General features: G+C 37.6%; 1 protein-coding gene, 1 long non-coding RNA gene and 1 other non-coding gene across 3 annotated transcripts in view; 1 reads left to right on the top strand and 2 right to left on the bottom strand.

Moving 5' to 3' along the window:
• Positions 1-3,361: 3,361 nt before the first annotated feature.
• LOC120892718 (uncharacterized) lies at positions 3,362-10,826 on the top strand. Its single transcript, XR_005737486.2, has 3 exons — positions 3,362-3,517; positions 4,522-4,616; positions 5,332-10,826. It is a non-coding gene; the product is annotated as an uncharacterized LOC120892718 (long non-coding RNA).
• The window catches only part of Cfap418 (cilia and flagella associated protein 418), a 22,035-nt gene continuing 14,300 nt past the window's right edge, over positions 9,434-17,168 (bottom strand). Inside the window, exons 5-6 of the mRNA XM_005328672.5 lie at positions 15,850-15,945; positions 9,434-10,823 (exon numbers count right to left, since the gene is read on the bottom strand). Of these exons, the coding sequence (XP_005328729.1) occupies positions 10,670-10,823; positions 15,850-15,945 (250 nt within the window). The 3' untranslated portion in view covers positions 9,434-10,669. The remainder of the gene's footprint in view (positions 10,824-15,849; positions 15,946-17,168) is intronic.
• Positions 13,459-13,565, bottom strand: LOC120883860 (U6 spliceosomal RNA). Its single transcript, XR_005726039.1, has one exon. It is a non-coding gene; the product is annotated as a U6 spliceosomal RNA (small nuclear RNA).

The raw sequence follows: 17,168 nt of genomic DNA, 5'->3' as shown, positions 1-17,168 counted from the left end.
GTCTTCTCTGCTCTAAGGTCCCAGCTCTGTTCAGAAGGTTCAAGATATGGGCAGGGCCCACAACATGTATCTTCAGGACACACCAAGCTGAAACACTGACGGGAGCTCAAAACATCTCTCAAGGGCATTCACAGTTCCTTCCTGTGTTTAGATAGCGTTCACTGAGGTTTGGCAGAGAGCAGGTGATGTTAGCCCAGTGCACTGCTGACAAGCTTCCTGCCTGGTCCCTCACTGGCACCTCTGGGGCTCCCCTGCACAGTGCCTTCCTCACACAGCTGCTCCCTCAGTCGTCCTGGGGACTTCAGCAGAGTTGACAACCTGTGCTGGTGACTGTGATCCTAGAAAGGCTGCTGCCTCTCGCCTGAGATCCTCCCAGGGCAGGAAGGCCCCACCTTAGAGACGCGGTGGTGGCAGCCAGCGGTCAAGGGGCAGCAAAAGGGGATGAGCAGCATTTGAGGAAACCTGGTGTGGGGGGATGGTGGAGCAGCCGGCTGGTCTGTGGGGCTGGAGGATGGGCAGGGACCCAGGCACAGAGGTGGTCAAGGGGCGGGAAGGCAAGAGGCACAGTCAGAACACTCTCCAAGATCTAAAGTTTAGATTTTGATATTACACAAATGAGACCATGAATACAGGCCAGGGACACAGTGAAAGGATTGAAATATGTTCATTATACCATTCACAACTGTCAGTCCCCAGCCCCTATGGTAGGGGCAGGGCAAGAATAGCAGCAGCTGTCCATGGAAGAGAGAACAGAGCAGGAGTAGAGGCCTTTCAAGGCTGCAGAACCTCTATCATGTCTGTGCACCCATTCAAAGACCCAGGAGGATGGACATCAAATGGGCAGTGTTTATCTTTTGGGATACTAGAAGATTACTATATTTTTAAATATATATTTCTATATGCAAAGTAGAATATGAAATGAGTTTTTATTTTTATTTTTTTACAATGAAAAAAAACCCCTTAAAATAAAAAACAAATCACTGAACTCTAGGGATATTTGAGCTGAACAATCATGTTCAAAGTTCACGAAGATATGATTTCCCGGTTTCAAGAAGCCCATCAGCACAAACCCCCTTGCCCTTGCAGTTTCCTTGCTTGGCCCTGCCCAGGTCGTCACCTTATTTTCAATCATTTGTTAAAGGTGAGGAATCCTTTTAGTGCACTTTTAAACTTCAGATCCATTTAGAGTCCTTGAAGTGATTAAGGAGCTGATTTGTTAGGTGAACCAGTTAAAATGTTCTATTTCTTTCAAAGGTGGGGACCAAAAACACCACACAAGTGCTTCTGGGTAGAAAGGGTCTCTAAACTTTCCTGGGAATATTCAACTATTTGATGCCTCTTCTTTTCTCCTTAAAACAGACAGATAGGCTAGACTAGGGAGGATTTCTATTTTCATTCAGAGAAAAGCATAACTCTAATACTATAGGCTATTGTTATCAACAGCAGGTAGGTTCCATGCAGAATGAATCTGATGTTTTAGAAAAGGGTTCTGGGTGCCTTCCCCAGAGACCAAAACCAATGGAGAAATGAGATGTGGTCCTTGGTGCAGGTCTGCCCCCTATGGGCTAGATTCTCATTTTTTTAGTCTGTCGATAGGGCTCAGAATGGTGTGGCTTTTTAACCTCCCCAGCTCCTAGAGCTACACTTGTCCCTTTCTTCTTCTTCTTCTTCTTTTTTTTAAGAGATAATTTTTTTAATATTTATTTTTTAGTTATTGGCAGACACAACATCTTTGTTGGTATGTGGTGCTGAGGATCGAACCTGGGCCGCACGCATGCCAGGCGAGCGTGCTACCACTTGAGCCACATCCCCAGCCCAATGTCCCTTTCTTCTTCACTGTGACTACCTCTCCTCTGGTTAAGATTGCTTCAGGACCTCCCTCCTCTGCTGTCTTCTCTCCTGTGTCAGGGACAGTTTAGAATGTGACTCGATGACTCAAGAGCAACCCCAATATCTCAGTAAGAATTTGACTATAAAAGGGGAAGCTAAAGAGATGTGCTTTCCTTTTTCCTGTCTGGGAGCAGTGCATTTCTGACACAAGAGTTGGTACATAGCTCGGCAGTTTCCATTCAGTCATGATATAATCAATAATGAGCAAAACAGGGAGATGTTCAGTGCTGAGTTTCTCTTGGTTGTGAAATAGCGAAAATGTACTAAGTCTTCCTGCAGCCTTTAATGTCTGATATTGACCAGAATCAGTCACCTGACACAAAAGACCAATTATAATAATTTCTTAGGAAATGATCCATGTATTACCAACCCTCACTACTGTTTGATCAGTAGCACCTCTGGGCCCTATTGCCACACACCTGGCACAACACAGGTGAACCTTGAAGTGAAATGCACCTGTGCTTTGAAGGCCCACTTTAAAAGGGTCACATTGGGTCTCCTGTAAGATGAAGCTTGGTGGGACTATAAGATGTGTAAGACAAAACAGGAAGACTATTTAGATTTAGAATCATGGCAGAACATTGTCTTTAAGGTGTGCATTTTATGCTAATCAGAACTCTTAGCAAATAATTCACACTAAGCAATTACTATGTGATAAATGCTTTACATGGCTTACTCTACTCACTTCCTCCCAGAGTTTCTTGCTGTGAGGTGAGCATTCTGTTGCTCAGGCAGGTGGGAGAGGCTTAGGAGGATAAATGACCTGTAGAATATCACCTGCCCAGTAAATTGAAGAGCCAGGATTCAAATCCAAGCTGGTGCTTCTCACCTCATTTAATGTAGTAGCTTCTGGAGGGTGAGAGACAGCTGACTCATGGGGCGAAGGCAAGAAGTAGCATGGAGCTCTTTTGTGGACACAACACTGTGCCTCATGAGGATTCACATCATCTGTGCCTTTACAGGGGTGTTTATGTGTCAGGTAAATCCGCTCCTGCTCATCCCCTTGGGTTATCACTGGATCTGGGATATTTCAGAAAAAAATTGTGCTCATACCTAAATTAAATACCTAAAACTCCTCCATAAAATCTCGTGGAAACAGGTCCAAGTGGTTTTCAACACACAGCTGCACAGGGAAACCAAGGCCAGAGGGAAGAGGCTTGAAAGACATTTTCTGGGTCTTTCCAGGGCTGACTGAGTCATTTCTAATGCTTCCAGCTAAGGCTGAAGGCATTTATGATAGGCTGTGCCTCAACACACTGGGAAAAATCTTGTTTAATCCCCCAGTCTTCAAGAAAAATGTAAAAAATAAAGCATTACGTTCTTTGCAAACCAATCTTTCAATTTTCCCAACACACCTTGTGGATGTTAAATTAAAAAGAAAATCTTGAATATAAGAATTTACATTGGCTTCTAAGTTATGTAAATGTTCTCTATTGACTTAAAATCGTTTCCCATTTACTTTGCAGAGTTCATCTTTCTACATAATATTGTTATTAAAAGCTGCTGTTTTCCATGGAAGATGGTATCAACTACTCGCTGTCTCAGGGCCACTCGCTCTGAAATGATGCTTCTATTGGAGAGAGGTTTGCATTGTCCAGTTTGGAGGTTCTATTCTTTTCCATGTAAGGTGAATACTGGTCCATTCTTCTCCATCTCTATTTATTATGGGATTCAAAACTTCACATTAACACCATTCTTTCTAGGAAAATGCTGAAGAAAATACACATTGAACCCTAAATGGAATCATTAATTAGATAGATTACATAATGACAAGAGATTCATGAAAGCTTAATCTTAGGATATTAAAATCACCATTAAGTGAAAACAACACAATCCAGGATGGTCTGTATACCTTGATTGAGGCTCTTCCCTGTGCATATATTTATGCTGGTAAATAAAGACTGCAGGTGAATTTGTATTGAAACAAAAATAACATAAAATCACCTAGTATTAGCTCATGGTTTGATACAGGTTATAAGAGGAAAAAATATATGTTTTGTTTATAGGTGAGGATACTACAGCCCAAAGAGGAAAGAGACACACCCAAGGTCCTATTGCTGTTAGTGGGTTTCTCCCTCGGGTGCACACTAGAATGGGAGAGTTTTAAATGGTATTGATGTCAGGCCTCACTGCAGACAAGTTGATCAGACTTTTCTGAGAATGGAGCCTGGATACTGGTACTTGTAAAGGCTCTTCTGCTGATCCCATCTAAGATAGGGCTGAGAACTGAGTTGGACAAGAACATAGACTGCAAGCCTATTCCACAGTTGTCACATTCAGGGCAAGCTCTCATTCCCCATTCCTGAGCCCATGGCAGACTTGACCAGTGGTTCAGAACTCTGCTGCACAGCACTTGGGCTGCTTCTCCTCCTGTTCCTGAGCACTGGGAGCCCATTTGAAGCTGAGTTCGTGAGCACTATATCTTGGTTCCTCTAAACAAAACCACACAGAATATCTGAGAATATTTTTATAGCAAACTTGGATTGTGTATTCTTGAGGTCCAGGGTATGCACCTATTATAAGCCCACCAGGACTGTGCAGGGCCATACCTGGGAAAAAGCCACATGGTCCTCGACTGAGGTTCTGCTCCAGCTCATCTCACAGAGAGCAATTTCTTCCTTTTATACACAGATGCGGAACTGGATGGATCTAGGTTTGAATGCTGTACTGCTATTTACAACTTGCATGACTTTGGTCGAGTTCCTTGTGCCTTCGTTTCTTTATGAGTAAGTAAGAATAATACCAAACTATTGCACGGGTCCCTCTTTCTTGCCTCTCCTCTGATTTTGATTTCCAGTAAAACTGATATTTGGGCCCTCAGTATTTCCATCCCTCTTTGTCTGGACTTGCAATCCTCTCAGTCCTTCGATACTAATTTGTTCTGATGAATAAATCCTTCATAAGAAAGAGTCCTTAGGCCCCACGATCATGTACTCATTGCCTGTCTTAGACAGTGACTATATTCAGGCCATTTTTTTTTTCTCTTGGATGCTGTGTACTTCTGTAGCCAGAGATGAACTATATACAGTCTCTTAACAATTTAGATCCTATTGAAATCAATTCTATTCACAATTGAGAGCAAAGGATGCAGTCCATTGGCCTAGATGCAAAATAAAACCAATCTACCAGGAAAAACAACACAAAAAGCAACCTCCACCCCTACCCCTCCCACCGGCCTCAACAAACTATATTCTAGTAGACTGAGTCTGAGCCTATGTCATACCCACAAAACCCTCTTCTTTCTAGTAGAGACCAGTTTTAGTTAAATCTTTGAGCAGGTCAATCCCCCCATGGCTTTGATCCCTGTCATCTTTTTGGTTGAAATATAAGTTCCATCCAGGCTTTCCTCTCAATACTGCTCTGTTCTTCCCATCTCCTGCTTCTCCCACCTTCCCCAACTGCCGCCTTCTGAACAACTCTGCTTACTACGCCTTCTGGAAGGTCCATCTCATGGTAAGTGAACTCCTCATGCCCTGACCCTGCCTTGACTGAACAGAGCTTCTTAGGAATAACTCCCTTTCATTCTCGGAGTGGGATGACATTCCTGAGTTCAACAGTCTTCCTAAATAAGAGTGCCATACATGGAATATGTGTCACGTGAAAAATGTGTGTGTTATCTTGTTCTCTCAACTGCTTCTTCTAATTAGTCCAGTTTGTATCTGTGGGACTAAATGGGACAGGTTTCGTTCTTAATTCAATCCTACTTATCTCACTAGTGTAGGTTTGGCTCTTACCATTTTATTTGTTCACATTCAATGTGAAAATCAAGACAAATCTATTTCCTGAAACACACAAAGCAGTATGATGCTGTTTATTATTATTATTATTTTAATTTTAGTTTTGTACTAGCTAGGGATTGAACCCAGGGGCTCTCTACCACTGAGCTACCACATCCCCTTTCCTTTTTATTTTTTTGAGACTGGGTCTCATTAAGTTGCTCAGGCTGGCCTTAAATGTGCCTCAGCCTCCAGAATTACTGGGATTCAGGCATACACCACTGGCTCTTTTACTTTTTAAAAAATGCTCCTGGTTCCTTATTAACTCTCTAGCCTTCATGAGGACAACTTAAGAATCATCTACAAGGAGGAAGAAATGACTTCTTTCTACCTGACTTACATGCCTGTCCCCTGTAAGGAGGCACTGACTTGTGACTGCGAGAACTCCCTGCTCATCTCAAGAGCAAGTGCTTCCCTGCTTTTCTCCCCTCACTGAAAGCACTGAGAGCACACAACTGGTGTCATTTAGAAACCCCTGTCTCTCTAATCTCTGATTCTAGTCTCTTCCCCACTACACATACCACATCTTCCAAGATGTGGCTCACACAATGCTGGGCTCATGGAGGTATTTTTAAAATTTAAATTTTTCTTTGAAGGTGCTGGGGATAGAACCCAGGGCCTTGCACATGCTAGGCAAGTGCTCTACCATTGAACTATATCCTCACCCCATCAAAGTGTTTTTTTTTAGAGGAACAGTATTCATATCATTTTAATAAAGTGATTCACTTTCCAATAAATAAATGACAGAAGCCAAAATAAGAATTTTGGAAAACTTCTATCTACCACAGTGAGCATGACAGCTTCCCCAATAAGTAAATTCTTTCCTAATGAGACTAGTGGTGATAGTAACAAGTGATTTTTTTTTATACTTTTTATAATGAAATGTGACAGTATTTGAAAGATCTATATAATCAGAAAAAATATTACCAAATGACTACATGATATAACAATTTGTATGTCATTAAATCCAATTCTTGTTTTGCAGATGAACCCAAAGACACAGTGGCTTACAGTGCCCCAGGAAGCTAGTGGCATGATTGTCTCAGTTTCCCCATGGCACAGAGAGTCTTTAAAGAGTTTGAGGTCTAATGTCTAAGACAATACAGAAGCACACAAATAACCACAAGAAAAGATATTATATGAGAAATAGAAAGTGTGAAGGCAGAAGGAAGGGGGAGAAATCACACCTTTTTAAGCAGGGGTGTGGTGTGAGTAGGAGGACAATCAGGATTGTGTATGATAATTCTCAGCCTTCTTAGTTTCAATATCTTTTTAGGCTCTTAAGAATTATTTTGAATCCCAAAGAGGTTTTTTTTTTGTTTGTGTGTGTGTGATTCTGTAATATTTATTACATTATAAATATATATAAACATCAAATTTTTAGAAAAATAATTATATTTTCCAACACAAATATAGTAGGAAGAGCGGTATTTGTTTTGCATTTCTGCCAATGAGCTTAACTTCATATTGTCATCCATTATTTTAAGACATTTGAAGAAAGACAAATTTAATTATTAAAATAAAGCACAAAATTGTTTCATAAACCCAAAATAATATGAAGTAAACCCTTTAAAGATATTGTGTATTTTGAACTTTTTCATTGCTTCAGAACTATTTTAAACACACAGAGCTTATTACTGGGAATAGAATGTCATCTGATAAAAGATTTTGTTAAAACCTAAAACCTGATGGGCATGATAGTGCAAGCCTGTAATCCCAACTACTTATGAGGCTGAGGCAGGAGGGTAGAATGTTGATGCCTGGGCTACTGAGTGAGAAGATCCTTTCTTACAAAAAAAAAAAAAAAAAGGGTGGCTGTGGCTGGGGATTTAGCTTGTGTTAGACTTCTTGCCTACTATGTGCAAGGCCCTGGTTTCAATCCCCAGTACTAAACAAAAAAAAACAAAACCTTAATAGCTGAGAAACAAAAATCAATATTTATTGCAGAACTTCATCATAGTACTTTGGAAACAAAGACTTTTCTTTTTTTCATATTGAAAAATATTAGGTCAGTAAGAAAAGTAGGGAAAGTGATACTGATTCACAGGTTGCTACTACCTTTGGGCCAAGAAAAGAAGGATTCTAAGTTTCTTGACATCTGGATATGTATCACATCAACCTACTCTGTTCTTGAACTTAGGACCTGTACCTTTGACTAACCATACTTTTTTATGAACCCATGTACACACATGTACAAGTACACACCCACTCTTTCTTAAATTTGCAGCATGCACATTTGCTGCTGTGAGAGTGTATGTCACCCAGTTTTCTCACCCATTCCACTGTTCATGGGACTTGAGTTGTTCTAGGTTTATTTTTTGATGTTGTTGGCATCATTCTCAGTTTTTTCCACCAGGTTTTTATCACTTCATAAATTTTGTACACATTGGAAAAAAAACTGTTGTATTGTTGAGTATGGATAGATTCAAATATACTAGGAAATGCCAGTGTAATGAATGGATCAACAGTCTGAAAATTCACGTGTTTATTCCTTATCCTTGTTAAAAATAATTGCAGGGTGGGGCATGGGATGAGTGGAGGAACTTTGGATGGGGCAAAGGGCGCAAAGGAAGGGGCATGGGGTAGGGGGGAAAGAAAGATGGTGGAATGAGATAGACATCATTACCCTTAATACATGTATGATTGCACAAACGATGTGACCCTACTTTGAGTACAACCAGAGAAGTAAAAAACTGGTCCATTTGTGTACAATTAATCAAAGAGCATTCTGCTGTCAGGTATAAGCAATTAGAACAAATAAATAAATTAAAAAAAAAATAAGAGACTTGGCATTGTTCTAGAGCTTCTGGACAAAAACAGTAAAAAAGAGTCCCAAAATAGGTTCAAAAATTAAATAATGATTATGGCTGCAATTATTTTAGTGAATATACTAAAACCAACAAATTGTAAAACATTTTTTATAGTGTATCTATTATATCTCAATATTGGTTATTTGTTTTAATAAAAAAAATTGCAGCAACTGCCTACCTAATGTAAATAAATTGTTCAACTGGATAGCTGGAAACTTGTTGACATTAAAAAATACCAAAGTTATTTCAAATAATACCCATGTGAATATTAAAAAATAGAAAGTAACAAATACAGAATAAAGCTATTTATTTACTCATTTTTAGGCAGCAGGAGGTCTGAGACTATACTACAGTTCAAAGAAAGTAGTTACCTGGCTTTACAACAGATACTTGCTAAAGGTGGGAAAATAGGAATATCTTAAAACTTTTATAGAGTTTACGTTTTAAGATTATAGTTATCTAGAAACTACGCTTTTCTTATATATTGACACTAAAGTAGATGCATTTTAGCTTAAATGTCAATAGGTAATTATATATAAATGTAATATTCTTTCTACATTTTAGATTAAAATAGTATAATACTAAAAGGCTTATAAACTCCCAATAAAAATGGAAACTCATAGAGAAATTTCTGACATTACAGAATTATATTATGATTATTATGTTATGGGATGCCAAACACAGGTAATGTGTCCAAGTTTCAGGATAGTTACAATGAAAAAGAAAAAGTGAAAGGGACATTTTCATCCATCTAAATGAAAATAAGTTAAAATATTTTTTAAATTGATGATTTAGTAAATTTGCTTATTGGAATCAATAGAAGTCATCACCCTTATGATTAATATGACAAATCCCATGAGATTTTGAATATGAATCTTGTTGTTTTGCAATTTTTTGGAATAGATGAATTCAATCTAAATCCTATTATATTTCTGACACAATTACAAAGACAAATAGTTTTGGGGAGTAAAAAATTTTATTGAAAGATAAAATCTATAAACATGTCCTTGATATGTCCTTGATACAAAAATATGAGCATTGGTCACGAGGAGATTTGTTTTATTTCAATGCTAGACTTATATAAGTTTTATAAATACACAAATGTGTCATGGCTAGCAAAAGGCTTTTAATGAATAGATAGATATTCCTTGCTTTTGAGGAGTGGCTGGAATGGAGTCAGCATAAGACAAAGAAATCATAACTTTGCTAAAAATTACTCCCTTTCAGTGTGTTCTGTGTTACACATTTGAACCAAGTTGTATACACTTGTGGTATAGAGTTTTTGGCAGATTGCAGGGCCCTTGGAATCTCTCAAGGGTGCTGGGAACTGGAAACTTTGAGGTAAATGATTTTCTAAACATGTTGCTCAGTGATATCAAGGGGGAGCCCAACATGATACCTGCTTTATTTCCCTTTTCATGTACTCGCCTGAAAAAATCATCTTACTTGCTCAATTGACAGAATCATAGGCATTAAAGGCTAGAGTACTTGAAAATCCAATAATGATCTACCTATATCAGGATTTTTGTGATTTTATGTACATTGAAAAAAAATTCTTTATATATATAAATGGATATTTGCTAAGTAACTTTTAAATTCTAAATGAAGAAAAGGAGGAGAAATAAGTTAAAACTGGTGACACATACTTGTCATTATTGTGCATATGCTGCTTTGAGCTGCTGAGGTATAAGGCAGTGTTGACTGCCCTTCTGTTAGCTGCTTATCATCTAGTTTTTGAGATGTCTAAGTTATGATCTTTTGACAACAACAGAAGTGACTGGAGGAAGTGCCATAACCAATGCTACAGTGACTCTGTGCCCTGGTAAACTCTATCCCCTTAAATGCTCTAAGTAAGGAATGTTTACACCAAGTGTCTGAGCTGTCAATGCAGTGGTTGCTAATGAAAGGCTACATGTTAGTATGAAATGCTATCATTAAACAGGAGATAGGTGAGCAAAGAATCTGGATATCTGTTATCTTACTTAGTGAAACATCTATCATCAAAAAGGATTAATTCTTAAAGTGTTACAGTCTCTTCCCTAGTCCATTCGATCTTCAAAAATTTACATAGTTAAATGAAATTCACTGTCTTTTTCCAAATGGCATAATACAATATGTGCCTTTACGTAAACATGATGATGGCTGGAGGCTGCCCTAATAGAGGCATTTGTCAGAATGTCAAAGGCTGTAGTCTCAATGTTTACCACAAACCCAGCGAAGCTGATGATCTGTCTGCAGGTTGGTCAGTTCTTCAACAGTTCTCCAGCTACACTGGCACGCATATGCCCGTGATCCTTTCTTCTTTACCAACTTTGTTTTTAATTTATGGAATTCTGGCATGTTGTTCCTATTAGTAAAACAGGAAAGTTTTAGCACAGTAGTTTTATTTAGTGCTTAATTATAGAAAAAGGTTATACTTATTTTATTTTACTATTTTTACAATATTTGAACACTAAACGACCTCGATCCTTTCACACTAATAGAAGATAGACTTCAGTGTTCACTTTCTGAAGAATTTCTTTCATATTCAGTTCTTTAAAAGGTGAGTCCCTAGGCCTGGTTATTAATGCTGTAGTAGAACACAAAAACAGCAAGGGATGAATTTCTGATTTGTCCTATCAGACACAACATGAGTGGGAACACAATGGGAAGAAGGGTGGTGTACCTTCTGCCTCAGACACCTCTGCTACAAAAGTCTACACTATAGCAAGTGCAGAGAGCATAATAAGCCTGAGGGCAACAAACTTCTGATGAATTAACTATAGGAAATTTTCATTAATCGAGGGAAAAACTGCCTGTTATTTCTGTATATTGGTCTCAGACAGCATCCTTCGTTTCAATGATTTTCTTATTATACTATCAGCAACAAAGTGAATGCTATCCTGAAATAAATATTAAAGATGTTAAAATAACTAAATCAATGAGCAAGCCTATCATAAAAATGATAAACAGACTTGATGCTATTATACAAAGGATACAGAAGTTTATTAAAATAAATTATGATTTTAATGTCAATTCATGTGCTGAATTTATGTGAACATTCTATGGCAAAGATAAATGGACAAATTAAAATGAAATGCTGAAAAAATACAGTGAAATAAAATACAGTATAAATACTAAAAAAAAAGAGTGATATCTGTTACTTGTGACTACCACTGCAATAGATGGCAGGCTCCAAAGTGCCCTCTGGTGGTCAAAGGGGAAAACATTCAGTACTGTATTGTACAAAATTCTGGCACAATTTAGGAAGGGTAGAAGGTGGAAGTTAAGAAAACCTGATTTTTCTAGACCACTTGTCTGATTTTAATAAACTGAGATTCTGACCAGCTAAGTGCCCTAGATAAAGTTATGGTGAACTAGGAGAAGAACTAATAAGTTTTATTGGAAAGGCGAAAAAAAAAAAAAAAAACAACCACCAAAACTAAAATGTTAAATATTTAAACAAATGTTAAATGTTAAATTTTTGGACAAATTTAACATTTGGTACTTAATTAAATCCTTACTTAGAGGTTTTAGGAATAAAAATCATGAATATTCAAGGAGCTAACTAATTAATACATTTAAGTGGTTTTCTTTCTTTCTTTTCTTCCAGTGTTGAGCATTGAACCCAGTCCTAACACATGCTAGGCCACTTAAAGTACTTTTAAAGAAGAACATATCCTAAAAGTTTAAAAATGATTCCATTGTTTTCCCCTTAAAATACATGATTTAATAGAAAAATAAAAACATTTATTTAGGTATAATGGCAGAGTGTCAATAAATATAGCTTATGTTTCTTTATAAAGTTCTAGAACTTGTCAAAACTGGGATACACTTATTTCCTTCATCTGTAAAATAGGGCAGTAAAACAACTGCATAGCATTTCATGCTGTGACAAATGTGCAGACTGACACTACTGGAAACAGATGGCTCCCTATGTTCCTTGGGCATTTAGTAGCACTCTGCTAATCTTTTAACTTGTCTCTGGTCACCGAGAAATGGTCTTTTGCCCATTTCTGGTTTCCCTAGTGATTGGTCCCATCCCTCCTCCAGTTTCATTTTCCCTCCACAATTTTACTTTCAGCAGATCATATTCTCATTCTCAAAAGCCTTCCATTTCCTAGTGAGCTCTCCCTGAATACATCCATTTCTTACCACCCTCCCTCCAAGGTAGAGGAAGTGGTCCTCCTTTTCCTATTCAAGCCTTTTTCATCATCATCATCATCATCATCATCATCATCATTTTTTTTTGAAAATTGCAAATAAAAAGTTTAATTTCAGCTGGGCATGGTGGTGCACGCCTTTAATCCCAGTGGTTTGGGAGGCTGAGGCAGGAGGATCACAAGTTCAAAGCCAGCCTCAGCAAAAGCGAGGTGTTAAGCAATTCAGTGAGACCCTGTCTCTAAATAAAATACAAAATAGGCTGAGGATGTGTTTCAGTAGTAGAGTGCCCCTGAGTCCAATCCCCAGTACCCTCCCCCCTAAAAAAAAGTTTAATTTCAGAAACTGAATCCACCATTTATAAATACACTAAAGCATAGTCCACTCAAATTTAGATTAAGTATAGGTACTTAATCAAAAGGCTCCTTTTTCCAACACACTTGGAACCCCTCTACGCAAATACCTGTCCCCACCCATGTCTGCCCTTTCCTTCTCAAATAAACCTCACAGTGTTTCCTCCTTAACAAAATGATCCTTACCTGTTACCTCTGTGTTCACTGACAGTCTTCCAAGTTGGCCCTCGTGGGTAATACTGTCCATCTCATGGCTTCAACTACCACTCTACAGATGGATGACATTTCCTCCCTGAGCTCCAGGACAGGTTTGTTTTTTTTTTTTTTTTTTTATTGTTGGTCGTTCAAAACCTTACACAGTTCTTAATACATCATATTTCACAGTTTGATTCAAGCGGGTTATGAACTCCCAACTTTACCCCGTATACAGATTGCTGTATCACATCAGTTACCCTTCCATTGATTGACATATTGCCTTTCTAGTGTCTGAAAAATATGGAACGCTTCATGAATTTGCGTGTCATCCTTGCGCAGGGGCCATGCTAATCTTCTCTGTATCGTTCCAATTTTAGTATATGTGCTGCCGAAGCGAGCACTCCAGGACAGTTTTTAACAGCTCCCATAAACAAACATATAGCATCTTTCTTTAAATTTGTTCTTAAATTTCAATGGACATTATCATAGTCCTTCTATTTAAACCAAGACGGAGCGTAGGACTCATCTAAATGAAACTTGTCTCTCATATTCCATAGCCAGGACATCCTCTAGAATCTTTCTCAAATACATCACATCTGCTCCTCTTTACCCACCTCATTATCATGATCCAGATCCTTATTTCTTTTTCACTGATTACCACAATATCCCTCCATTAATCCCCATGAGTGTCAACTGGCTTGGTTTCCATAGAGTAGTCAGTTATCTCTGAAAAATTCTGATGTTATTTGTGATGTATCCCTCTCAGAAGTGAGAATTATTAAAGAGCAGAAACTGGGTCCTCTTCACTTTATGAGCCTCGTTCCCAAGAGTGCCACAACTAGGTGCTGAATAATGCTTTTGGATAAAGAACTGCTAATAAGCTGTACAAAATAAATACCGTATCAATGATCTATGTCTGCTTGAGATGGCCTGTTTACTTGTTCTATTCTCTTATCTCCCAAATATTTCTAAGCATGAGGGCTGAGATCATATTTTTCACTGATTTGAAGAATAATTACTTAATTTTAATAGAATAATAAATCTTCTCGTATTTATTTTTTATGTAAACACACAAGTTTTTTTTAAGCCACGCTGCTAAAAATCTAGATTAAACCAAGTGGTGTTTTTACTCAGATTGAGACACTGTAAATTCCTCAAGTACCAATGAAGTCACCTGTTTGCTTACTTTATGCCTGTGCTCGCCACTGTTTTGATGTTACATGCATCTTATTATCCTATAATGGTTTTATAAAAATTTACAGTCCATCTTAGTAACATACAAGGATTATTAATCACTTATTAGATTAGCCAGAAGACAGTAAATATCAGAGAAGTCAGAAAAGCGAACCAAAACTTGATTAAGCTAACTTTTCTGATTTTGGCAATAAAAAAATGGGCTAAACCTAAGAGCAGGGGTTCTGAACCTGGGATTTCGGGACTAGGCTAGGGTGGGAACTGTGTAACTTCCCAAGTTATAATTTTCCCATATGTTTGTATATTGAATTTGTGTGTATGTATGTGTGAGTGCATGCGTGAGTGAGGAGGATTCAAAGTTGTTCTTTGAAGTGAGTGGTCTTTGAAGTAAAAAAGTTTAAAAACTGATAAATTAGGAGAGATGCTAATGAACTTATTGAGGACGATGGCTGCCAGAAGAGGTGGAGTAGGAAGCCTTCATCCTCTTTTTTTCCCTCTTTTTTGATGGTGCTGGAGATTGAACCCAGGGTGTTGTGTGCATGCTAAGCACATGCTCTACTACTGAACTACACCCCCGGCCCTCTCATCTTTTACTTTATGCAACTGAAACGTAATATATATTTATTACTTGTATCTGAAAACAGTCTTTGTTTACACACAGGTCTGCGGGGAGGCCCAAAATGCATGATACACATACTTATTAATTTTAACTCAATTTTATTTGCAAATATGAATATATAGTTAGTTCAAATACACTTTTATAACTTGTAACACCTTAATGATATTATTTTGGAAGTATATAAAAATGTACAAATTATAAAAATGAAGAAGCCATTGTTCTGACCATACAGAGGAAGGTAACCATCAATCTAAGATCTTCAATTTCATATGACAGTAAGAGCTGAGGACACAAAGGAAAGGAATAGTTTACTTCCAAGATGAGAGAGGTGAGGGAATCAGGAAGATGCATGATAAATTGTCCCTAAGGGACAGGAAGAGTTTGGGTAGGTAAAATGGTGGTCAGCCCCCAGGAGGTGAGGAGCTTGCATAGTCAGAGGGAATGGGGACACTGAGTACTGTGATGGAGGTAAAATACTGCAAAGGTAAAAAGTATATTGTGGAAAGACAAAGCTGGACAAAGGCTGGATAACGAGGGTCTTAATTACCTGCTAAGGAATTTGAACATTATTCACTGAGCAGAAGGGTGTTGGGCAGAATAATGGCATATTCAGAGTCATGCTTTAATTCTGAGCAAGGAAAGGATGGTTTGAAATAAGAGACTGTAGGCATGAAAATCAGTGAGGAGGCTATGTATTCAATCAAGAAGTAACACATCTTTGTTTAGGCTGACAGCAGACAGAAAGGAAGAGATGGACTGAAAAGGTGCAGGTCACATGATCTGGCCAAGTTTAAAAAAGACAATACAGCAAAACAAAAAATATAAAGTCCTTAGTAGTGTTTTTCATAGAGTGAAGTGCTTTGGGAACATACCTAAAAAACAGATAATCACATGATTCGTCCCACATATAGTCATTGTAGTTCACTATCCAGAAATCACAGGCTATACAACGCAGATGGTCACATGCTCTGTTTGGAGAAAAGAAACGTGTATTAGCACTGGGGTTGCAGCTCAGTGGCAGAGCGCTTGCCTAGCATGCATGAGGCATAGGTTTGCTCCTCAGCACCACAAAGAAATAAATAAAATAAAGTCATTTTGTCCATCTACAACTAAAAAGTATATATATATGTGTGTGTGTATTAAAGATTATTGGTATGTTTAAATATGAAAATATGTATTTTATTCTTGGGACATACCACATATTACAGATTACTGAATAAACTACAGAAAAATACAGATTAATCTGATGTTAATAATTGTTTACATCTCTAAACTTTCAGTTTTTTTGTACACACCTACCTATTTTACTGACATCTTGCAGACAGATACATACATACATACATATTGTACAGACATAAAGTGGTTTTAATTCAATTCAATTCAATGGTTTTAAAATTGTGTCTGAGGGAGCTTTTCACTTAAGCTAACTTTCTTCCTACTGAAATTTCTAGGGATTCTTCTGATCAAAGAATGTGTGATGACACTATGTTGCAATTAATCTCTCCCACAAACTCCTTCAGTGCTGGGATAGTGTCTTATTTGTTTCTGATTCCCCACTACTTGGCATGTGTACATTCATTTACCCACTTAAAACTAGTTACTAAGAACCTACTATGTGCTAGTGAGCTTCTGTCTTCATGGAGCTTAGATTCTAGTATATGATAAAACTAAGTTATACAGTATGTTAAAAGGTGAAAATTCAAAGAAATAATAAATAGATTAGGGTAAAGAAAACTAGGCATACCGGGAGGGGATGGGTTGCAATTTTAAATAAGATGGTCTGTATAGACCTCACTGAGAAGGTATATCAGAGTAGTTTCTTTAAAAACTTCTCATTTAAAGAAAATGATTTTTAAGAAGGGAGGGAAAGAGCATGTTTGTATTGATGGCAAAGATGCAATGTAGAGTGAAATTTTGATGGTGTTGAGGAGAGAGGGCAGAACTGCTAGAATGATACTTAATACATAATAGGTACTCAATGAATATCTGAGAAACTGAAGTGATAAGCAATTTTAAAACACAATTATGTATATACTATATAGTAACTTTAGGAGTAAAATGACAATATAAGCAAGTATAAAAGAATTATGAGTTGCTGTTGTAAACAGTTTCATTTTATAGTAATTCTGTAGTTTAAAGAAACCTCAATTCTTTGAAGTGTTTAAAAGCTAGAACAAACAAATTTGATCAT

The sequence above is a fragment of the Ictidomys tridecemlineatus genome, chromosome 7 (genome assembly GCF_052094955.1).
Source record: "Ictidomys tridecemlineatus isolate mIctTri1 chromosome 7, mIctTri1.hap1, whole genome shotgun sequence".
NCBI classification, from domain to species: domain Eukaryota; kingdom Metazoa; phylum Chordata; class Mammalia; order Rodentia; family Sciuridae; genus Ictidomys; species Ictidomys tridecemlineatus.
This window is presented reverse-complemented; position numbering and strand designations above follow the sequence as displayed.